The sequence below is a fragment of the Siphateles boraxobius genome, unplaced genomic scaffold (genome assembly GCF_051911475.1).
Source record: "Siphateles boraxobius isolate OS27281-9 unplaced genomic scaffold, OSU_SipBor_1 2, whole genome shotgun sequence".
Lineage (NCBI taxonomy): Eukaryota > Metazoa > Chordata > Actinopteri > Cypriniformes > Leuciscidae > Siphateles > Siphateles boraxobius.
Genome location: NW_027508810.1, coordinates 3,530,857 through 3,555,177, shown reverse-complemented (window position 1 = coordinate 3,555,177; position 24,321 = coordinate 3,530,857). Strand labels below are relative to the sequence as shown.

The 24,321-nt window shown below is 39.7% G+C and overlaps 2 protein-coding genes across 8 annotated transcripts in view; both read right to left on the bottom strand.

The window, feature by feature from the left end:
* Positions 1-374: 374 nt before the first annotated feature.
* On the bottom strand, positions 375-23,956 carry LOC143744281 (H-2 class I histocompatibility antigen, Q10 alpha chain-like). 4 transcript variants are annotated; one of them, XM_077235673.1, is made up of 10 exons: positions 23,641-23,956; positions 9,357-9,629; positions 8,627-8,914; positions 8,259-8,543; positions 7,495-7,617; positions 7,090-7,155; positions 5,865-5,900; positions 2,572-2,616; positions 1,493-1,546; positions 375-1,406 (listed from the first exon to the last, which is right to left on the bottom strand). In XM_077235673.1, exons 1-9 carry the CDS (start codon positions 23,720-23,722, stop codon positions 1,527-1,529), a joined length of 1,218 nt encoding a protein of 405 aa, XP_077091788.1. In that variant the 5' UTR covers positions 23,723-23,956; the 3' UTR covers positions 375-1,406; positions 1,493-1,526. The 4 variants fall into 4 exon arrangements, with proteins under 4 accessions (XP_077091788.1, XP_077091790.1, XP_077091789.1 ...); XM_077235675.1 differs by having other exon boundaries at positions 1,489-1,546; positions 23,641-23,863; XM_077235674.1 differs by lacking the exon at positions 23,641-23,956 and adding an exon at positions 22,974-23,186.
* Positions 375-24,321, bottom strand: part of LOC143744282 (zinc-alpha-2-glycoprotein-like) — a 51,412-nt gene continuing 27,465 nt past the window's right edge. The window contains exons 7-9 of one of the 4 annotated variants that reach the window (XM_077235680.1): positions 2,572-2,616; positions 1,489-1,546; positions 375-1,406 (exon numbers count right to left, since the gene is read on the bottom strand). In XM_077235680.1, the coding sequence (XP_077091795.1) occupies positions 2,584-2,616 (33 nt within the window). In that variant the 3' untranslated portion in view covers positions 375-1,406; positions 1,489-1,546; positions 2,572-2,583. The remainder of the gene's footprint in view (positions 1,407-1,488; positions 1,547-2,571; positions 2,617-24,321) is intronic. The other 3 variants (XM_077235679.1, XM_077235678.1, XM_077235677.1) reach the window with 3 other exon arrangements.

Sequence of the window (24,321 nt, the reverse complement as noted above, 5' to 3'; positions counted from 1 at the left end):
CACATTTTGTTATATAGATTTTTGAAATAAATATTTGAAATAAACGATAGGTTACCATGTTTACTGCAAATCTCCTCTGAAACATTTTTCATGTTTCACAATAATCGTTATGTGGCACAAATGTTAAAACTGAGAGCTCAGTACAAATGAAGTGATAAACTTGGACAAAATGTGATTTTAAGTGTTATAATAGTGATTTCATATCTAAATATGAATGCAAAAGCAAAACTTAAAAATAACTTTTTTAGTTAGTAGAATGACAAAATTACAATTATTTGAAAATAATTTAAAAATTATGTAATCTCCACTAAAGCAAAGCAATTTTTCCATTGTAAGTCCATTTAAACACGCTTACACACACACAAAAACAAATATTTGGGAAAATATATTTTAATGATCTATTTAAGCATTACACATTTCTTTGCAAACTAATTTTATTATCAGTGCACCATAAAAATAATAATTATCAAACAATGCTGGGAACTGATAAAGATTAGATTAAAAGATTTCTTATCCTGCGGGTGTCTTTAGTGGACAACAGTAGCATTACAGCATTAATCTTTCAGTTGAATGATTGATAGTTTAGAATTTAATTTAATTCTCTGAGCTTTATGTGAAGTTTCTACTTTGTCCACAGAATATACAGACATGTTACTCAGATAACTATAAAAACTGTATCTGCTAAACAGTTAATTCGATCAAAATTCTTTTGATAACATTTTTCCATGAGGATCTCTAGATGGTACATGTCAAGTTTCAACTTACGAGCAAATCTGACAAACAGCGTTTAAAAGTTTAAAAAAGTAGATTTTTCAAATAATTTCAAATATTTAATGAATAATTTGATTGACAGCAGTGGTTATTGAAGCAAGTTTTGGCGTCCCGTCGTGAGCGTGAATCACTGATCACCAGGATTTGCAGTGGAATAATAATAATAATAAAATCTTAATAATTACAATAGGGTTTCAGCATTTCGTGCTAGAACCCCTAAAAATAAAGCTTTTCTGCAGTCAACAGTCAAATCTTCCAATAAACAATTGTTTTTAAAAACTGCAGAAGTAAATCATACCCCGTTACATCACTTATTAAAGCGCAAGCACGACACACTTTAGTTCACACAGAAGTTCACACTTTGACCTAAAACAGAATTCCTGTAACTCTAATCTTAGAGCAAGTGCTAGCGAAAGATTCAGTTCATTCCCAGAGAATGCATGGACTGATTAAATGCATACCTTAAATGCAATGTACTTTACATCGGATATAACCATTTCCAAATGCAAAAATGTAATTAAACACCTTCAATATCAGCATACTTAGAATTCAGGAAATCAATGCACAAATCTCACACAAAGTGAGAAAAGGGAGTGAGCATCGATGGAGATCCCTATCCTCAGTTATTACGTTTCCTGTGGCACAAAAAGAAACTGTAATCAATATCACAGAAAATTCCACTATTAGATGAAATCCTTGAGCATAATTATTGCATACATACACCAGGTTATTACTGCTTTGGACGATGTCTTCCTTTAGACAGATACATGGCTTCCTGTAATAAGAGGGAAGTTGTTATTGTTACCCATGATAACAATTTGCTTGCAATTCGTGAAATTTGAAGCAAATCTTGATGTAGGCCAAAATATAAAAGCTAAGTGAGTGTAGTCTCCAACAGGTTTGTGTGTTGCATATTTTACAATCAACCTTAAATATAAGTATCCAGTATAATCAATCACATTTACATTGTATTTTATGACTCAAAAATCATCTTTTTTGAGCATCTCTGTTGAAACAGTGCAGTGTTGCCACAAATGGACCACTTCTGTGGTATCGAAATGTAATAAAATGTTCATAATGTAATCAATACAAAACAAAATATTACATTATTTTATTATCTTTTTTCAACATAAAGTAATAGGTTATTGTATACGAAATTTATCTGTAATCAACATGTAATAATGGATAAATTCATGTTTATAATAAAAACATTGTGTCAAAATAATTATAACAGGTTATGAGCATAAAACAATTTTTTTTATTAAAATTACATTAAAAAGAATGTTGTCTTAATCTAAGTAGAGACTAGTTGCTAAAATTGCTACGGGAAGCTTTAAGAAACACCGTTATCTTTGTGTCCCTTTCTCTGCACACCTTATATAACTTGAATATTCTTGTTTTTCTCAACATGAACATGAGAAACAATATAAACACAATGAACATATGCCAACTCAAGTGAAGGCAATATGTAAGTTTGTACGATATTTGGCGCAGTCTACTTTATTAGCAGGTTTTTTTTTTCTTTTCGCTCTCTTTGAGCAGAAATACATTTAATCTGTATTTTTTTGTTTACACACATTGTTTATTGTTTTCAACAAAAGGAAAACCTTAAGATAAGCTTGTTGTGTATATTGCCTAGCCATAACCTTAGAAATCGAGACAAAAACGTTGTGATTCAGTGGCCGTTTACATGACAGCGTTTTCAACTTATTACATGAGTTGCTACACAACACTTAAGGCACATTATTTTAGAAAACATCAGCAGCTTTTTCTGTTGTTCCTGGACTGTACACCGCTTACCTCCATTGAGTACTATTTTTGCATCACCATTGCTGTAGTTTCCTCCTAGGAAAGATATAAACACAGAAAGCTTAATTAAGCTACATATATTCCTAGAGTCGAGGTACACCTACTGACAACAGATATTTGATACATTTTATTTTAGCTACTAAAATGAGTTACAGAAAGTAAACACAGCTTACATTTATATTTTATACTGTGATAACTCATTGGAGGTAGTAATACTTTTTCTTAGAGTGTCAGTTGTCCATCCCTCGTTACTGATTATATTCTTCACAATCACATGTGTCTTGTTTGGTTGCTCGTTTGCTCTGGTATATATTGCCCTGTGTTTCTCTCTTTAGTTGCGGTTATTGTCTGTGTATCCAAAGTTGTGTTTTGTGTCTCTCGTGTCTGGATTGTCTCGTCTTGATTTATTAAAACTGTTTCTAGAAATTCCCGTTTCAGCTCTCCTTCTACCCCGCCTGAACCGTTACACAATGTACTTGTTTCACAGTAATATAGTAAATCCATGGTTTGGGAGATGGTTACACTTATCTATACAATCTCCAATCAAAGCTGTCACACCATCAAATTTAAAGGGTTATATCACCCAAAAAAACAATGATCGACCGCGTAAGCTTCTGTGTTTACCAAACGTCAAGTTCTCTCGATATGCGTGTTTATCATTGTTTTGATGTTAATAAAAGCCTAAATTAAACCTGTTCATCACATAAATCATTCATCTTAAGTTTGAAACGACATGAGAGTGAGTAAATAATGACTTTATTTTTGGGTGAACTATCCCTTTAAAAATAAAGGGGCAATCAAACAGCAATGTGAGCAACATTTTTCCACATCTGTTGTTCAAAACCACGTTGGTTGAACAATATGACTGTAGTCAATAACGTCACCAGGTGGTGTTATAATAACTTCTGCTAATTAATCAGTCTGAGATCGAAATAGTGTCAGATTATTGCTGTAAGTAATGCACATGGCACCAAACGACCACTGTTACTGTTCTCTGTTGTTTGGCTTTATTTACAGATGCTTGTCCACAAACACATTGAAAAGACATGTGTAAACGTGCTTCTGATGGGAATGTTATCCGATCAGCGTGTCGGATCTCAGTGTAATGTTAACGCAATCCAGGCATCGTGTCTGCATTCACAGGTGGACGTCACACAAAAGTCATTATTCCCCCTCCTCTCTTCGGGACTGAGAGCTGTGTGGTTTTGCGATACAGTCGAGTGTGTATTACATCGCAAATACACTGAAATGTTTGCCTTCACACCCAAAAGTTGCAGAACCATTCATTTTCTGTAAAGAAGGTGCATTTTTCCCACCACAGCTGGCAACGTTCTCGAACCCATACGTTTCTCTGTACCGTTTCCATTACGGCATCTATCCACATTATTAGTACTTGCAGCCTCTTCATCCTCCTAATTTTGCCAGATTTTTAAAATATCCCCCGACTGGAAACTGTTTTTAAAAGAAAATCCACTTCAGTTTGTTGTGTATATTACTATTACTACTTTATTAGCAGGTTTTTTTCCTTTTCGCTCTCTTTGAGCTGAAATAGTTTTAATCTGTATATTTTTTTGTTTACACACATTGTTTATTGTTTTCAACTAAAGGAAAACCTTAAGATAAGCTTGTTGTGTATATTGCCTAGTCATAAGCTTAGAAATGGTGACAAAAACGTCGTGATTCAGTGGCCGTTTACATGACAGCGTTTTCAACTTAAAATGGAAATCTGTTTATGCATTTGCCCATTCATTCACACGACAACAGCGTTTTAATGCCCTGGAAACGCAAACTTTTGAAAACGGGTTACAAAAGTCCAAGTTTTTGAAAATGATACTGTCATCATCTCAATGTAAACTACAAAAACGCGAATCTGTGAAAGCGGTGACTGCACTAAACTTTTAGTGTATAGGCACAGTTGGTGCGAGTGCTTTTTAAAAGAATGTGTATGTTCGCAGGCGCATAGTTTTTCTTCACAAAGTGACATCGCCAACGACTTGTCTGGCATGCATAATACAGTGTTTTAGTCAGTCAGGGACTGTGTTGGTATAACACACGAAGACGAGGAGTATACGGCAATAAATCCACAGAGCGAGAGTAATGTAACACACATCCAAACATCAATGAGACCCGACAACAATGAACAGAAACGAAGGGAACTTAAACACACATGCAAACAAGAATGATTAGACACACACCTGAACTAAATAACCAAATCAAATCTGCGACCATGTCAACAGAAAAGGCAGGGAGAAACAGCACAAATCAAGACAAAGTTTAAACTAATTGAAACTGTGACATTGTCGTTTTGCGGATCCGTGTGAACAGAGATCGTTTTGATTACGTTGTCATCTGTACATGGAAAAAACTTTTCCGTTTTTAGTACATAGTTGTATTGTAAACGTATCTTAAAAAATAACGTGTTGCTCGTTAAAACTGCATTTAAATAAACGAATTATCGAATATTCGCTTTTATTTCTATTTTATTTTTTAAGTCTAATGAATATTATTTTATTTTGTATAAAAATAAAATACAATATAAAATATTTTATTTTTTAAGAGATCAGTAAGCTGGGCTGAGTTGAGTGGGGGATGGAGGGGGGTGACTCTGGGATGACAGAGTCACTGTCGAGCCCTCTTGAGGTGTCGTGGGCTAGTCGACGAAACACTGAGGACGGAAGGTGCCCACTTGAAGACCCTAGAGATGTCCACTACTCAGCTCAATCCAGACGGTTGTCATGGGGGGACCGCACTGTGGTTGCAACCGTTGTGTGTGCTGACGCGTGTTAACACCAGACAGAAGGAGATTTACATCACCATATGGAAAGAAGCGTAAATGGATGGAGAAGCATAGGTTACTGTAAAGCTATGTCTTAGTTGGTGCTTATCTTGGCGAAAGCCGAGTACAGCATGAAGTTTTAACATCTACTCTCGTGTAATGGAAATCATTTAATAGTTAAAAACTACCAGTATTACAAAAACTTTTGTAATTAAAAATTGTAAAATTACAATGTTTTTGGTGAGTTCTTGATGTAATAAATTTTCCACAATTTAAAAATCATTATTAATTTGAGCTCCAGTAACTAAAAATATTACATTACAAAACAAAAATTATTACATTACAAATATAAAAACAATTGTATTACATTAAGAAAGTAATATTACATTATGTGCCATTATTACAGGTTGCTTTGTTATTACATGAGTTGCTACACAACACTTAAGGCACATTATTTTATAAAACATCAACAGCTTTTTCTGCTGTTCCTGGATGGTTAACCGCTTACCTCCATTGACTGCATGTCCATTGCTGTTGTTTCCTCCTAGGAAAGATATAAACACAGAAAGCTTAATTAAGCTACATATATTCTTAGAGTCGAGGTACACCTACTGACAACAGATATTTGATATTTTATTTTAGCTACTAAAATGAGTTACAGAAAGTAAACACAGCTTACATTTATATTTTATACTGTGATAACTCATTGGAGGTAGTAATACTTTTTCTTAGAGTGTCAGTTGTCCATCCCTCGTTACTGATTATATTCTTCACAATCACATGTGTCTTGTTTGGTTGCTCGTTTGCTCTGGTATATATTGCCCTGTGTTTCTCTCTTTAGTTGCGGTTATTGTCTGTGTATCCAAAGTTGTGTTTTGTGTCTCTCGTGTCTGGATTGTCTCGTCTTGATTTATTAAAACTGTTTCTAGAAATTCCCGTTTCAGCTCTCCTTCTACCCCGCCTGAACCGTTACACAATGTACTTGTTTCACAGTAATATAGTAAATCCATGGTTTGGGAGATGGTTACACTTATCTATACAATCTCCAATCAAAGCTGTCACACCATCAAATTTAAAGGGATATATCACCCAAAAAAACAATGATCTACCGCGTAAGCTTCCGTGTTTACCAAATGACAGCAATGTGAGCATATATATATATATATATATATATATATATATATATATATATATATATATATATATATATATATATGTGTGTGTGTGTGTGAAATGAAACGTTTACACTTGGCATTAACATGCAACCTGTATCTGAATGTTGTCCACATACACATTGAAAAGACAAGTGTAAACGTGCTTCTGATGGGAATGTTATCCGATCAGCGTGTCGGATCTCAGTGTAATGTTAACGCAATCCAGGCATCGTGTCTGCATTCACAGGTGGATGTCACACACGGATCTCTGTTATCCAGATACAGAAGCCACTTGATGTGGACAGGTATAAACGCACCGTGTCCTGATTGGCCTTAGGATATGATGCTTCTAACCACAGGTCGAGAGCTATAGTTTCAACCAGACAACTTTGCTGTTTGCGAATGTTCATTGAAACTATGGTTTTGGGAAAATGTGCAGCCCATCAAAAACATTAGGGAATCCAGCATCCACTAAAGAAACTCTAGTGATAAAATTGTTGTATGCGTTAACACCCCATAAGAATTATCTAAAGGGAAATACTGATTCACTTCACTTCAGTCCTCTCTGAAGCAGCTTACCTGGGAGAAGAGTTTGCTGTGTTGCAGTAGCATGAATAATTCTTTCTCTACTCTGATTTGGGAAAGCTAGAGAGGATTACAAATAAACATAATAAATACAGTTACAATCTACATGAATTGCACTCAGAGGCAGAGATATATCAAGTGAAGTCTGGATAGCACAAAACATTTGTTCTTAAGAGTTATAGTTTTTATAAGAGGTTAGTTGTTTGTAACCATTACATTAATATGGATTTCAATGGACTATTTCAAGATTTTGGACATACTGCCCACCCTAGTGAAACAATATATATGTTTTACTCTCTCTAAAGCAGCCCTGTCAATTTTGACAGTTGAAGCACCTTTATTAAAGAAAAGTATTTAAAAAAGTGTGCCCAGAATCTGCATTTATGTTGTAATACTTACCAATTATTTTAGTCTTATAAAGGTAAAAAACGAGTCCTGCAACAAGAACTAGTACAACTACAGCTCCAATCGCAATTCCAATAACCAGGAAAGAGCCTTCACTGCAGTCCTTGCATTTTCCATCTGCAAAAAAAAATTGTAATAATAAATGGAAAAAGCTAATGTCTGTAAAGCCTAAATGTCTACTACATTTAGAAAATTCAATTTCCATTGTTAAGCCTTTAATAAAGAGTAATTTTAAGGGGTCATAAAACACTAAATTACATTTTCTGCTATTTTAACAGTTGTTTAAAAATTAGCATCTGTTCATTTTAATTGTAATAGAAAATCGTCTTATTTTTAAGCTGTTCGGCACCATTTGTTACTTTGGGGTTTAAAATCTTCATAATGACACTATCACAAGTTGTGAGGTTTTGTCACATTATGGTGTACTGATGACTCTCAACTACTCATGAGACCGTGTGCACTTATCCTATGAGAGACACATTCATGGACCGCAAGTGTTTGTTTTAGCTTTATAAGAGTTTCTGCTTGGCATAATTTCTCCTCCACAGAATCTGAATCCGACACAAACGAGATCCATCCATAGTGTAAGTGTAACGCTCAGTAACGACTATAGATGTACCTATAATCTCACAGAGCTAATTGCTCACTAAGAAACTTACAGATCATGCTTTCAAGTTGTTTCAAGTAGGCACTTCCAGCATTGTTTCCTAAGAGGAAAGACCCCTGCTTTAATTATTAAATACTTTTACTTTACCTACCCCATTTGACAACAATTGGTTCTTTGAGAGTTCTGTGGGACACAAAACAGTCATATTCTGCTTTTTCATTCTCCTTGATGTCCACACTCTTCCTCAACTGAAAGGTTCCATCATGGTTTGGTCTGGTTCCTGTGGATTCAATCTCATTCTCAGGCAGGGATGTGCGATATTTCCTTATGGTCATCGTCATATCTTTGGGGTAGAAACCAGTGGCCATACAGGTGAGTTTCAGCTTAGTTTTGTCACTGGTAGACTTTTTCGCAAACACATGAACATCCGGAGGAGCTGTGGACAAAGTTTATCAATCAGTTCTATCTCTCTGACAGCTGCAGATAATCAACAAACACAAATACTCTACATTTACTCACAGCCATTTCTGATCTCCTCATCTCCATATTCTCTGAATTTGTTAAGCCAGTCCACACACTCTTTCTCCAGGTAGCCCTTGGTGTACTGGTTCAGGATGGGCACACCATCCCATTTCTTCTTGGTTGGAAGAGCTGCATCAACTGGGGCAACCCACTGAGACGCCGCATCATCAAAAGACAGGAAGTTATCGCCATCATAACTGTACTCATCAATGCCTTTGGAAAACTTTACTTTAGTTCCCTCTTTATCAATTTCACACCCATGTCTCCACTGAAGAACATGAACATCTGAAAAGGACAGAAAACAAAATATTGTTCAGATGATAATAACAATATAATATTATAATATTAATTATAATATTATAATATTTTATTCTGCATATATTATATTATACGTATATGCAGGTTAATATTATATTATGCATATATGCAGGTTAATATTATATTATGCGTATATGCAGGTTAATATTATATTATACGTATATGCAGGTTAATATTATATTATACGTATATGCAGGTTAATATTATATTATACGTATATGCAGGTTAATATTATATTATGCGTATATGCAGGTTAATATTATATTATACATATATGCAGGTTAATATTATATTATACGTATATGCAGGTTAATATTATATTATGCAGGTTAATATTATATTATACGTATATGCAGGTTAATATTATATTATACATATATGCAGGTTAATATGTATCAGTATTCCTCACCTGATTCGTTGTGTCTCATACGGTCCATCAGAATTTTGACATTCACATTAAACCACTGTTCTTTGCTCTTTCTTGACTGGGTGCCTTTTTCCCAGTAATCCTCCTGCATTTTCTCTTTCATCCAGTGCTGAGTGGGAATTTTTTTCTTATCCTTGCTATTGTAATAGTCAATCTGTCTGTCATCTAGAAGACCCATAGCTGTGAATTCATAGATGCCTGGCAGTTCGACAGGTTTGGACAAGGCTGTGTAAATGTAGTACAGGGAGTGTTTCTCTGCAACACAGAGGAATAAAATAGGCTGTTCATAAAACAAGCGTATGTGGTAAAATTGGTTTGTGAAGAGAACATCATATAAGCGGTGGGTTAGGTATACGCAGAACAGTCTCAAAACATTTCAGTTACAGCCAGACTAAATAGACTCCGTCTATTATAATAAAAAAAGAAACTATTATTAGCTGAGGCCATTTAACGTTTATCAAAATTTGTGCATCCAAAAAACAGTCCTACCTGGGTCTGAAATAGTTTCACTATTTTCAGGTTACTCTTTGAGAATTTCCGTATACCCAGATTGTAATCAGTTAAAAAATTAATTTGAGGTGGCTAATCCTAGTATATTGATTTTATGATCCATAATAACTAGGCCGCTGTCATGTTGATCGATGTCACATTTGAGGAAAGTAAGCTTTTTTTATATGACAAAACTCATAACCTATCCACATTATTCCTGCGGCCCATGATGCTTTGCGCGAATTATGGGTGTAACTTCCATTAAGCTGTAAACAATCAGTGAAAGACTCGGCTAGCTCTATGGTAACAATAATATATAATTTTTAAACTGTGTACAATGACATTGCATTATTCTACTCACCCTACAACCATTGAACATTAAAAGGACAATTAAAAGTGTAAAAGCTTCAACAAGGTACTTTCAACAGACCATGAAAAACCCCAAAAGGCAAATCTTTCCACAGCAAAATCGGACAGTTAAATATCACAGTGGTATATCACTGTCTGTATTATGTAACATACGTTGCCTTAATATTTTTTTTTATTTAGCTACTTCAGCATTGCTGATTTCAAAGTGATTTCAGTCAGTTTGCAATAAGGCTAAAATCTTTCCGTGGCAGGGGAACCTGTCTCTCCACACGTCACCGCTATTGGCAGCTGTCACTCGACCTGTCACCGCTATATGCGCCTGTGACTCGACCTGTCACCACTATATGCGCCTGTCACTCGACCTGTCACCGCTATATGCGCCTGTCACTCGACCTGTCAACGCTATATGCGCCTGTCACTCGACCTGTCACCGCTGTATGCGTCTGTCACCGCTATATGCGCCTGTCACCGCTATATGCGCCTGTCACTCGACCTGTCACCGCTATATGCGCCTGTCACTCGACCTGTCACCGCTATATGCGCCTGTCATTCGACCTGTCACCGCTATATGCGCCTGTCACTTGACCTGTCACCGCTATATGCGCCTGTCATTCGACCTGTCACCGCTGTATGCGCCTGTCACTCGACCTGTCACCGCTATATGCGCCTGTCACTCGACCTGTCAACGCTATATGCGCCTGTCACTCGACCTGTCACCGCTGTATGCGTCTGTCACCGCTATATGCGCCTGTCACCGCTATATGCGCCTGTCACTCGACCTGTCACCGCTATATGCGCCTGTCACTCGACCTGTCACCGCTATATGCGCCTGTCACTCGACCTGTCACCGCTATATGCGCCTGTCACTCGACCTGTCACCGCTATATGCGCCTGTCACTCGACCTGTCAACGCTATATGCGCCTGTCACTCGACCTGTCACCGCTGTATGCGTCTGTCACCGCTATATGCGCCTGTCACCGCTATATGCGCCTGTCACTCGACCTGTCACCGCTATATGCGCCTGTCACTCGACCTGTCACCTCTATATGCGCCTGTCACTCGACCTGTCACCGCTATATGCGCCTGTCACTCGACCTGTCACCGCTATATGCGCCTGTCATTCGACCTGTCACCGCTATATGCGCCTGTCACTCAACCTGTCACCGCTATATGCGCCTGTCACCCGACCTGTCACCGTTATATGCTCCTGTCACTCGACCTGTCACCGCTATATGCGCCTGTCACTCGACCTGTCACCGCTATATGCGCCTGTCACTCGACCTGTCACCGCTATATGCGCCTGTCACTCGATGCGCCTGTCACTCGACCTGTCACCGCTATATGCGCCTGTCACTCGACCTGTCACCGCTATATGCGCCTGTCATTCGACCTGTCACCGCTATATGCGCCTGTCACCCGACCTGTCACCGCTATATGCGCCTGTCATTCGACCTGTCACCGCTATATGCGCCTGTCACCCGACCTGTCACCGCTATATGCGCCTGTCACCCGACCTGTCACCGCTATATGCGCCTGTCACTCGACCTGTCACCGCTATATGCGCCTGTCACTCGACCTGTCACCGCTATATGCGCCTGCCACTCGACCTGTCACCGCTATGTGTGGCTGTCACTCGACCTGTCACCGCTATATGCGCCTGTCACTCACCCTGTCACCGTATATGCGCCTGTCACTCGATGCGCCTGTAACCCGACCTGTCACCGCTATATGCGCCTGTAACTCGACCTGTCACCGTTATATGCGCCTGTCACTCGACCTGTCACCGCTATATGCGCCTGTCACTCGACCTGTCACCGCTATATGCGCCTGTCACTCGACCTGTCACCGCTGTATGCGTCTGTCACCGCTATATGCGCCTGTCACTCGACCTGTCACCGCTGTATGCGTCTGTCACCGCTATATGCGCCTGTCACTCGACTTGTCACCGCTATATGCGCCTGTCACTCGACCTGTCACCGCTATATGCGCCTGTCACCCGACCTGTCACCGCTATATGCGCCTGTCACCCGACCTGTCACCGCTATATGCGCCTGTCACCCGACCTGTCACGGCTACACAGACGTTGGAACAGCAGCCAGCTGTTTTTTTCGTTGTTTTTGTTTTCCGTTGTTTTATTATATATATAAATATAGAATATATATAGAATATATAGAATCTGAATTAAAATGTGTTTCATTTAAGCCTACATTTCAAAAGTTTGTTTCATAAAATTTCTTGTTTTTAAGCCTTTCGCACGTACGATCACGGTGTAATCAGTCTAGGCTGGTCCCTGGAGCGTATGATCACACCGGTGTTTATGTATACATTTTAGGGCTGCAACAACGAATCGATTAAATCGATTAAAATCGATTATTAAAATAGTTGGCAACGAATTTCATTATCGATTCGTTGTGTCGCGCGACTATCAATAATTCGCGGAGATGTTTGAGTATAAAAAAATGTGTTCAGCGCGGAGCAGAGCTATGAGGCGCCGGACTGGACGCTGCGCGCGAGACAGACCGGGTGTGTCAGCGCGCGAGCAACAGTGTGCGAAAGATACCGAGTGTGTCTGCGCGCGAGAGATACCGAGTGTGTCAGCGCGCGAGCGACAGTGTGCAAAAGATACCGAGTGTGTTTGCGCGCGAGAGAGACCGAGTGTGTCAGCGCGCGAGCAACAGTGTGCAAAAGATACCGAGTGTGTCTGCGCGCGAGAGAGACCGAGTGTGTCCGAGCATTGGTAAATTGGTACATAGGAATGTAATTATTAAGAGGCATGGAAGTTCGATAAATGGACAACAATAAATAAAACCAATTAAATTTTTACCACTGAATTAGCAGACTGTGATTTCAATCAGATAGACAGAAGATGAAAACACTTTCTTGTCTGTCCCAAGTACCACTACAAGAGGAATATTTTTTCCACAATTTGCAGCACTGAATTTTTCATTCTAAATGACTCCGAGAAACTTCACTATATGCTCCGAATGGATGAGCTGCAAAATAGGCCTTACACACCATATGAGGTAGTCAATCCATTGTATATATTTTATATACATTGTATTTATAATTAATATTAGGATAGACTAGAGATATTATCTTCTGTTGTAATTATTATTGTTGCTATTATTATTACCTATTATCCGACTGCACGAGACTTGTCTTTTGTGTGCATGTGCTTGTCAAATAATGTCAAACATTTTGTTAGATTACAACATATTTGACAAAAAACAAAACAACACACAAGTTTGTGAGTGTGTGCGTCTGTGAGTGTGAGTTTGTGAGTGTGTGCGTCTGTGAGTGTGAGAGTTTGTGAGTGTGTGCATCTGTGAGTGTGAGAGTCTGTGAGTGTGAGAGTTTGAGTGTGTGCGTCTGTGAGTGTGTGCGTCTGTGAGTGTTAAGAGTTTGTGAGTGTGTGTGTCTGTGAGTGTGTGCGTCTGTGAGTGTGAGAGTTTGTGAATGTGTGCGTCTGTGAGTGTGTGAGTTTGTGAGTGTGTGCGTCTGTTAGTGTGAGACTTTGTGAGTGTGTGCGTCTGTGAGTGTAGTGTAGAGAGCAAGTTCTGACGTTCAAACAAATCAATTTAAAATCAAATTATTTATTGTTCTAACAGCTCAGGTCCCTTTTTACAAAAATATAGATCTTTTTGTTCACTTTTTAAAAAAAGCCTATATATTTGGCAGATGTAAAGCATACATGTGTATGTTTTTTGTGTTAGTCCATTTTGTATTATTATTATTACTTTAAAAGCTCAGGGATGTTCAAGGAGTGACCTGTTTGTGCACTTTCGCACTGTGAATTTGCACTGTCAGTTCTGTTTTTGAATAAAGGGTTGGAAATTAATGCTTTTTTTCCTTCTGTTTTTTTAATCCGATTAATCGATTAATCGAAAAAATAATCGACAGATTAATCGATTATTAAAATAATCGTTAGTTGCAGCCCTAATACATTTTTATATTGCCTATTCCGCATCTCAAAGCTTGCCACAAAAAAACTGCCAACGTAAGGATTATGCATTAAACATTTGAATTGTTTATTAATAAATTGGTGTTTTCTGTCAGTTTTCGGTTAATTTATGAGACGCGCTCCAGTTCACGCGCTGGCGCCTCCGTGTCCTAATTATATTGTCCATTATATTTGCTTCTTTTTTATTAATCCAGTCAATTTGTTGATGAAAAATTGATTAAAATGAAGATACAATTTATACAAAATGAAATTCACTTAAAACAAAACTTAATAAGTTGTCAAAATTATGTCTGACCCATTCCAAATGTTTTCAGGTATATTGGTCATCTTATGATCCTATCTTAGCCTACTCATCTCATGCGGTTCCCTTTTCATATAATAAACATAGATGAAATAAATATATTAGGGAAAAAATTATAACTATGCAACCGTCTACTACAGCATCACATCAGGGAGTGCATTATAGTCTCCCCGAGGTAAAATTTGATTCATTTGTTGCCCATAGGAGAGGAAGAATTTTGCAAACTCGTTAATTCATCTAAATCGACAACATGTATGTTGTACCCTATACCGACTAAACTACTGAAAGAGATGCTTCCAGAAGTCATAGATCCTCTTCTTAACATCATTAATTCATCTTTGTCTCTAGGATACGTACCAAAAACCTTTAAGCTGGCTATGATTAAACCCGCTTGTTAAAAAACACAACTTGATCCTACAGGATTAGTCAATTACAGGCCGATCTCGAATCTACCTTTTCTGTCAAAGATACTAGAAAAGGCAGTATCCTCAAAACTGTGTTCCTTTCTTAAAAGAAATGGTATCTGCGAGGATTTCCAGTCAGGATTTAGACCGCACCATAGCACTGAGACAGCTCTCATTAGAGTCACAAATGATTTGCTCTTATCATCCAATCGTGGTTGTATCTCTCTATTAGTGTTACTCGATCTTAGTGCTGCATTTGACACCATTGACCACAACATTCTCTTAAATAGACTAGAAAACTATGTTGGCATTAGTGGAATTGCATTAGCATGGTTTAAATCATATTTATCTGACCGCTATCAGTTTGTAGCAGTAAATGAAGAGATGTCTTATCGATCACAAGTTCAGTATGGCGTACCACAAGGCTCAGTACTAGGACCGCTGCTGTTCACTCTGTACATGCTACCTTTAGGAGATATCATTAGGAAACATGGAATTAGCTTTCACTGTTATGCTGATGATACTCAGCTCTATATTTCTCCCAAACCTAACGAAACTCACCAATTCACAAAATTATCGGAATGCATAGTTGATATCAAAAATTGGATGACTAGTAATTTCCTACTACTAAATTCTGAAAAAACAGATTCTAATTATTGGACAAAAAACTTCCACACGTAATAACCTAGAATACCGTCTAACACTTGATGTCTGCTCTGTTAAGTCTTCGTCGTCAGTTAGGAACCTGGGTGTGCTCTTTGATACCAATCTTTCATTTGAAAGTCACGTGTCTAGTGTCTGTAAAACCGCATTTTTCCATCTTAAAAATATATCTAAATTACGTCATATGCTCTCAATGACAAATGCGGAACAACTAGTTCATGCGTTCATGACATCAAGGTTAGATTATTGTAATGCTCTACTGGGTGGTTGCCCTGCACGCTTAATAAACAAACTACAGCTAGTTCAAAACGCAGCCGCTAGAGTTCTTACCAGAACCAGGAAGTAAGATCATATTAGCCCGGTTCTGTCAACACTGCATTGGCTCCCTATTAAACATCGTATAAATTGTAAAATATTGCTGATTACTTACAAAGCACTAAATGGTTTAGCTCCCCAGTACTTGAGCGAGCTCTTAAAGCATTATAGTCCTTCACGTCTATTGCGATCTCAAAACTCCGGCCAGTTGATAATACCTAGAATATATAAATCGACTGCTGGCGGTAGATCCTTTTCCTATTTAGCACCAAAACTTTGGAACAATCTTCCTAACATTGTCCGGGAAGCAGACACAGTCTGTCAGTTCAAAGCTAGACTAAAAACACATCTCTTTGACCTAGCATTCACATAACACTCTATAGACTTCTATAATTCAATATTAGGCTGCTTAGATTAGGTCAGCCGGAACTGGGAACACTTCCCTCAAATCCTGATGTACTCGTTACATCATAAGAAGAATGGCATCTATGCTAATTTTAGTGTCTTTGTTTATCCCGAGGTTTTCCGCAGCCTGCCGGATCCAGGCCGTTTCCAGATCTGACGAAGGACTTTCGCCTGGACCTGATGACAATGCAGTGCTGAAGTGCCAACTAGCCTCTCCCTATGGAGGATCCCTATACCACTCTACAGATAAAGCGTTGTGGAATTTTTCGGTTCGCGTACCTACCCAAAGTGATAAGATAAAATAAAAATTCTGCATCAAAATTTATAGACAAGTAGTTTGTTTAGGCATGGTTTGTAAGGAATTACAAACCTGCGCACATATATTCAAACGCTCATGACTGTGGAATCAATTCTTAATGCGCATGTGACCGTCATCAGCGTCTATCACAGGTTCACGTTTAAAGTCTGTTTAGAGAGAACGGTGTCGTCTTAGCGGCCCCTAATTTAATAACAAATGATCATTTAGACGGAAGTGAATCAATCAAAACTAACTTTAGCTGGAAAAAACATTTTTCAAGAGCCACTATAAAACCAAACCAATCTCTGTTACCTTAAATTATATGTTTATCTCTGTAAAGCTGCTTTGAAACAATCTACATTGTTAAAAGCGCTATATAAATGAGGTGAAATAAAATAACATTTACATTATTTAAACATAGGCTATATATGAAACGTATGTTTAAATTTTTAACTTGTATTTAAGCGTCACACGTACAGACTCCATACATGCTATGCATACAGGCCTATGATTCGCTCTTCTGTTGTTCTGTTTTCTTTCAGGATCAAAAATACAACAAATGAAAGCGTTTATCTGTATTTCCGACTGATGAGAACTATGCATATACATTCATAAATCAGTCAATTTTGTATTTTATTATGAGATATTTTATTCTAATGTGATCAGTGCCTCAAGCACTAATGGACCAAAGAGCGTGCATTTCGACATTTGCAGTAAAAACTTGAAATATAAATTCTCAGAAAATGCATTTAATACCAATACAGGTCCTTCTAAAAAAATTAGCATATTGTGATAAAGTTCATTATTTTCCATAATGTAATGATAAAAATTAAACTTTCATATATTTTAGATTCATTGCACACCAACTGAAATATTTCAGGTCTTTTATTGTTTTAATACTGATGATTTTGGCATACAGCTCATGAAAACCCAAAATTCCTGTCTCAAAAAATTAGCATATCATGAAAAGGGTCTCTAAACAAGCTATTAACCTAATCATCTGAATCAACTAATTAATTATAAACACCTGCAAAAGATTCCTGAGGCTTTTAAAAACTCCCAGCCTGTTTCATTACTCAAAACCGCAATCATGGGTAAGACTGCCGACCTGACTGCTGTCCAGAAGGCCATCATTGACACCCTCAAGCAAGAGGGTAAGACAGAAAGAAATTTCTGAACAAATAGGCTGTTCCCAGAGTGCTGTATCAAGGCACCTCAGTGGGAAGTCTGTGAGAAGGAAAAAGTGTGGCAAAAAACGCTGCACAACGAGAAGAGGTGACCGGACCCTGAGGAAGATTGTGGAGAAGGACCGATTCCAGACCTTGGGGACCTGCGGAAGCAGTGGACTGAGTCTGGAGTAGAAACATCCAGAGCCACCGTGCACAGGCGTGTGCAGGAAATGGGCTACAGGTGCCGCATTCCCCAGGTCAAGCCACTTTTGAACCAGAAACAGCGGCAGAAGCGCCTGACCTGGGCTACAGAGAAGCAGCACTGGACTGTTGCTCAGTTTTGCATGTCATTCGGAAATCAAGGTGCCAGAGTCTGGAGGAAGACTGGGGAGAAGGAAATGCCAAAATGCCTGAAGTCCAGTGTCAAGTACCCACAGACAGTGATGGTCTAGGGTGCCATGTCAGCTGCTGGTGTTGGTCCACTGTGTTTTATCAAGGGCAGGGCCAATGCAGCTAGCTATCAGGAGATTTTGGAGCACTTAATGCTTCCATCTGCTGAAAATCTTTATGGAGATGAAGATTTCATTTTTCAGCACGACCTGGCACCTGCTCACAGTGCCAAAACCACTGGTAAATGGTTTACTGACCATGGTATTACTGTGCTCAATTGGCCTGCCAACTCTCCTGACCTGAACCCCATAGAGAATCTGTGGGATATTGTGAAGAGAAAGTTGAGAGACGCAAGACCCAACACTCTGGATGAGCTTAAGGCCGCTATCGAAGCATCCTGGGCCTCCATAACACCTCAGCAGTGCCACAGGCTGATTGCCTCCATGCCACGCCGCATTGAAGCAGTCATTTCTGCAAAAGGATTCCCGACCAAGTATTGACTATTGTGTGCATAACTGAACATAATTATTTGAAGGTTGACTTTTTTTTTTTGTATTAAAAACACTTCTTTTATTGGTCGGATGAAATATGCTAATTTTTTGAGACAGGAATTTTGGGTTTTCATGAGCTGTATGCCAAAATCATCAGTATTAAAACAATAAAACACCTGAAATATTTCAGTTGGTGTGCAATGAATCTAAAATATATGAAAGTTTCATTTTTATCATTACATTATGGAAAATAATGAACTTTATCACAATATACTAATTTTTTGAGAAGGACCTGTATATTGAAACGTCATTTTATATAGCCTACTCCATTAATAAAGGAGTCCAGACATTGGAAAAATATCAGTCCACATGCGTTTTATATTTAATTTGAGGGAAATGGACATGCATGCATGCGTGACACAAAAAATCTTTAACTTTTAGGTAGCAAAATATTTTTTAGAAAATTCTAACGTCACTCATAAATCATGAAATTTCACACATCTACCATCTCTTGAGTTTTATTAAAAATCTTTAAAAACTTTTATGTAGCAAAATATTTTTTTGTAATTCTGTCAATTACATTAAGGTTAGATTTCATTGAAGGTAAATTGGAGCGGCCACACTGAGCTGTGCGTACGAGCCTGTCACCCGACCTGTCACGGCTATACGAGCCTGTCACCCGACCTGTCACGGCTATATGCGCCTATTATGGCAAGCCAAAGTGTTCATAAACGCCCGGTCAGGCGTCTGATTGCACACTGACCCGTCAAAAGCGTGCGTTTCGATAGCCAAACTTCTTAATGTGCGCTTTGTGGTCACGGATGCACGCGTCAGAAACGCGCGGTTTTTGCATCAAAACGCGAGTCTTCGACGCGTTATCTGGGGTCACAAAAAACGCACGTTTTTGACGCGCGTTTATCCTAACAATAATGGGCGTCAAATTCGTGTGTTTTGAGTAGGACAAAACGCACATTATGAACGTGTAAACAGGTAAACCTAACAGGCAGTGCAAACGTGTGTGAAGTGTACAAACGGGCGAAAAGAACGTCCTCGTTCCCTATAGTGTTCTCGAAATCGCACGTCGAAAGCGTGTGCTCACTTCTTGATCGAGTCCGTCATGCTTTTGTCCCTATATGGTTTAGGACTTTTGTATTATCATTAAACCAAAGCAAAACGGCACGATGGCAAATTTGACAGGAGAGGATTATAATTGGTGAGTTATGATAATCCAGTATAGTTAGCATTTAGGTAAAAAAAAAAAAAAAAGAAGAAAGAAAACAGACAGTTTTGGTATGAGAATATGAAACTTTTCATTAAAATGGTCGTGGGGGGATTTGACATAATGAGATTGTTTCTGTCGGCTGGGGGTTTAATCCTCAAAAGTATTTTTGAAACAAGAAAAGAAAAACAACTCTCGGTTTCACTGTTTCTGTCGGCTGGGGGTTTATGCCTCAGAAGTATTTTTGAAACAAGAAAATAAAAACAACTCTCTGTTTCACGTTCACTGTTGTTTATTTCAGCACCTCGGACAGTCCCTTAATCCCTTCATTCCAGACCATATCGCAAATTGTCCAGTTGTAATTTTGGTAACACTTTACAATACATCATTTCACATTAACTAATAATGAACTGCACTTCTACATCCTTTTTAGCCGTGACAGATCTAGTGAGAGGCGCATATAGCCGTGACAGGTCGAGTGACAGGCGCATATAGCGGTGACAGGCCGAGTGACAGGCGCATATAGCGGTGAGACGGGTGGCGGAACAGGCACATATAGCCGTGACGGATCGCGGGACAGGCACATATAGCCGTGACGGATCGCGGGACAGGCGCATATAGCCGTGACAGGTCGAGTGACAGGCGCATATAGCCGTGACAGGTCGAGTGACAGGCGCATATAGCCGTGACGGATCGCGGGACAGGCGCATATAGCCGTGACAGGTCGAGTGACAGGCGCATATAGCTGTGACAGGTCGAGTGACAGGCACATATAGCCGTGACGGATCGCGGGACAGGCGCATATAGCCGTGACAGGTCGAGTGACAGGCGCATATAGCTGTGACAGGTCGAGTGACAGGCGCATACAGCGGTGACAGGTCGAGTGACAGGCGCATATAGCCGTGACGGATCGCGGGACAGGCACATATAGCCGTGACGGATCGCGGGACAGGCACATATAGCCGTGACAGGTCGAGTGACAGGCACATATAGCCGTGACAGGTCGAGTGACAGGCGCATATAGCGGTGAGACGGGTGGCGGAACAGGCGCATATAGCCGTGACGGATCGCGGGACAGGCACATATAGCCGTGACGGATCGCGGGACAGGCACATATAGCCGTGACAGGTCGAGTGACAGGCGCATATAGCTGTGACAGGTCGAGTGACAGGCGCATACAGCGGTGACAGGTCGAGTGACAGGCGCATATAGCCGTGACGGATCGCGGGACAGGCACATATAGCCGTGACGGATCGCGGGACAGGCACATATAGCCGTGACAGGTCGAGTGACAGGCGCATATAGCCATGACAGGTCGAGTGACAGGCGCATATAGCCGTGACAGGTCGAGTGACAGGCGCATATAGCAGTGACAGGTCGAGTGACAGGCGCATATAGCGGTGACAGGTCGAGTGACAGGCGCATATAGCCGTGACAGGTCGAGTGACAGGCGCATATAGCAGTGACAGGTCGAGTGACAGGCGCATATAGCCGTGACAGGTCGAGTGACAGGCGCATATAGCCGTGACAGGTCGAGTGACAGGCGCATATAGCCGTGACAGGTCGAGTGACAGGCGCATATAGCGGTGAGACGGGTGGCGGAACAGGCACATATAGCCGTGACGGATCGCGGGACAGGCACATATAGCCGTGACGGATTTCGGGACAGGCACATATAGCCGTGACAGGTCGAGTGACAGGCGCATATAGCCGTGACAGGTCGAGTGACAGGCGCATTTAGCCGTGACAGGTCGATTGACAGGCACATATAGCCGTGACAGGTCGAGTGACAGGCGCATATAGCCGTGACAGGTCGAGTGACAGGCGCATATAGCCGTGACAGGTCGAGTGACAGGCGCATATAGCGGTGAGACGGGTCGCGGAACAGGCACATATAGCAGGACGGATCGCGGGACAGGCACATATAGCCGTGACGGATCGCGGGAGAGGTACATATAGCCGTGACAGGTCGAGTGACAGGCGCATATAGCGGTGACGGGTCGAGTGACAGCTGTCAATAGCGGTGACGGGTGGAGTGACAGGTCGAGTGACAGGCGCATATAGCCGTGACAGGTCGAGTGACAGGCGCATATAGCCGTGACAGGCCGAGTGACAGGCGCATATAGCGGTGAGACGGGTCGCGGAACAGTCACATATAGCCGTGACGGATCGCGGGACAGGCACATATAGCCGTGACGGATCGCGGGACAGGCACATATAGCCGTGACGGATCGCGGGAGAGGTACATATAGCGGTGACAGGTCGAGTGACAGGCGCATATAGCGGTGACAGGTCGGGTGACAGGCGCATATAGCGGTGACAGGTCGAGTGACAGGCGCATATAGCGGTGACGGGTCGAGTGACAGATGTCAATAGTGGTGACGGGTGGAGTGACAGGTGTCAGTGGCAGCTGCCCCTGCCACGGAAAGATTTTACTCCCTCTCTCATTTTGAAAGATAATACATTGTATTTACCTGTGAAAACAAACTTGGAAAGAGACGTGAGGATTTGGGGAGAAAAAAAAAGAGGTTCTTGTTGTATTCCAGTAAATTATTATTATTAATGGCATATCGTAAATTAACCCATTGAGAACTGACCACAAATGTGCAGTATGTTGACCTTTTTCATACTATTAGAGCGGAATGCCAATTTAAAAAAAAGAAAATAATCATGAGGAAAAGAATGCAGAGACTGAAAAGAGCTCTTGCCATAGATATTCTTGTTATAACATGCCACGCTAAAATACCAAGTGTTACCTTATTCTCATGTTATTCTTAAATAAAACATGAAAGAAAACTGATAGCGTTGAGTCGGGCTGACGGATTGCTTTATTTGTAGGGCAACCATATGATTTGAAATTATTAGTTTCAGTCTTTTTGTTTGGAAGTTCCCCAAACCGGAAGTGCCACCCATAAATCTAAACGCAGTAAACTCGTCAGAAATAAGGTGGATATATTTACTTATAACTAAAAAATAAGCTTTTAAATTTCATGTACTATAGCATAAATTCGTAATCACATTTCAATTTTGTTGCTGCAAAGACGTTTTAGACCAGGATTCGTAAAATGTTACTTTCACTTTCTTTCTCGAACAAACGCAGCAAAATGTAAACATTTAACGTTACCTGTTTGAAGTGAAGGCGAAGTATTACCAAGAAAAATAAAACAAAGGAAAACAAAACTCTTTGTCGCGACACCCGTGTCCATGATTAATACGCTTTTGATTAAGCTATCTTAATTCCACTGATGTTTACTGGTATCGGTCTGAACTTAAACCTTCAACGACTGTAACCTGGTTGCAGAAAAATGGCGGCAGTGATTCTGCGTCATGAAGCTTCGAACCCTTTGCTGATCTTTTGTTTCGATTCAGTAGATCGGTGCGTGTATCAAACAGCCCAAACCACGTGATTTGAGTAAAAACAATCCTAACTAGATCTGTAATAGTTTCACTATTTTCAGGTTGATCTGTGTGAATTTCCGTATATCCAGATTGTATTCTGAGGAAAAATTAATTTGAGGCGGCTAACGTTATATCGATTTTATGATCAGTAACAACTATAGGACGCTGCCTTGTTGATCGACGTCAAATTTGAGAATAGTTAGCTTATTTTATTTGAGAAAACTCGTAACCTCTATATTTACTTATATAAGTATAGATACACTTTTAAATGTCATGTAACGTTGCTATGTAGCATAAATTCGTAATCAAATTCCAATTCGGTCGCAGCAGAGTCGTTAAGACCAGGAAGCGTAAAATGTTACTTTTATTTTCTATCTTCTGTAACCACTTACCCGTTTGAAGTGAAGTAGTAATCCCACAAAGAGAGAGAAGGCAAAGCAGAGCAAAACTCTTTGTCGCGACACCCGTGTCCATGATTAATAACCTTTTGATTGGGCTATCTAATTCCTCTGATGTTTACTGGTGTCTTTCTGAACTCAAAACTTTAAATGAAAGTTATCTGGTTGCAGAAAATGGCGGTAGTGATGGGCGATTTCTCTCTGAACACTGCGTCATGAAGCTTCGAAACCTTTACGAATCTTTTGTTTCGATTCAGTGGTTCGGAGCGTGTATCAAACAGTGGTGACTGTAAAAAATAGGTATCAAACTGCTAAAATCACGTGATTTGAGCAACCGAGGCTTCTATACGTCACAACTGTTTCGAAAAGTTTCGAAATTTCAATGGGTCACCGCCGGAATGCGTTAATATTTTTTTTTATAATTTAAACATTACAAATCATTAAAGAAATACAGATAAACATGGAAACAAACAAGAAAAAACACAAAAAAACAACAACAAAGAAGACAAAAAGATACACAGACACAGTTAAGTTGCAAGGGTAACAAAAAACAAGAAGAACGCAATGCATTTACACCTTAAAGGAATAGTTCACTTAAAGATGAAAATGCTGTCATCATTTGCGCACCCTCAAGTTGTCCCAAACCAATATGAATTTCTGTCTTCTGCTGAACAC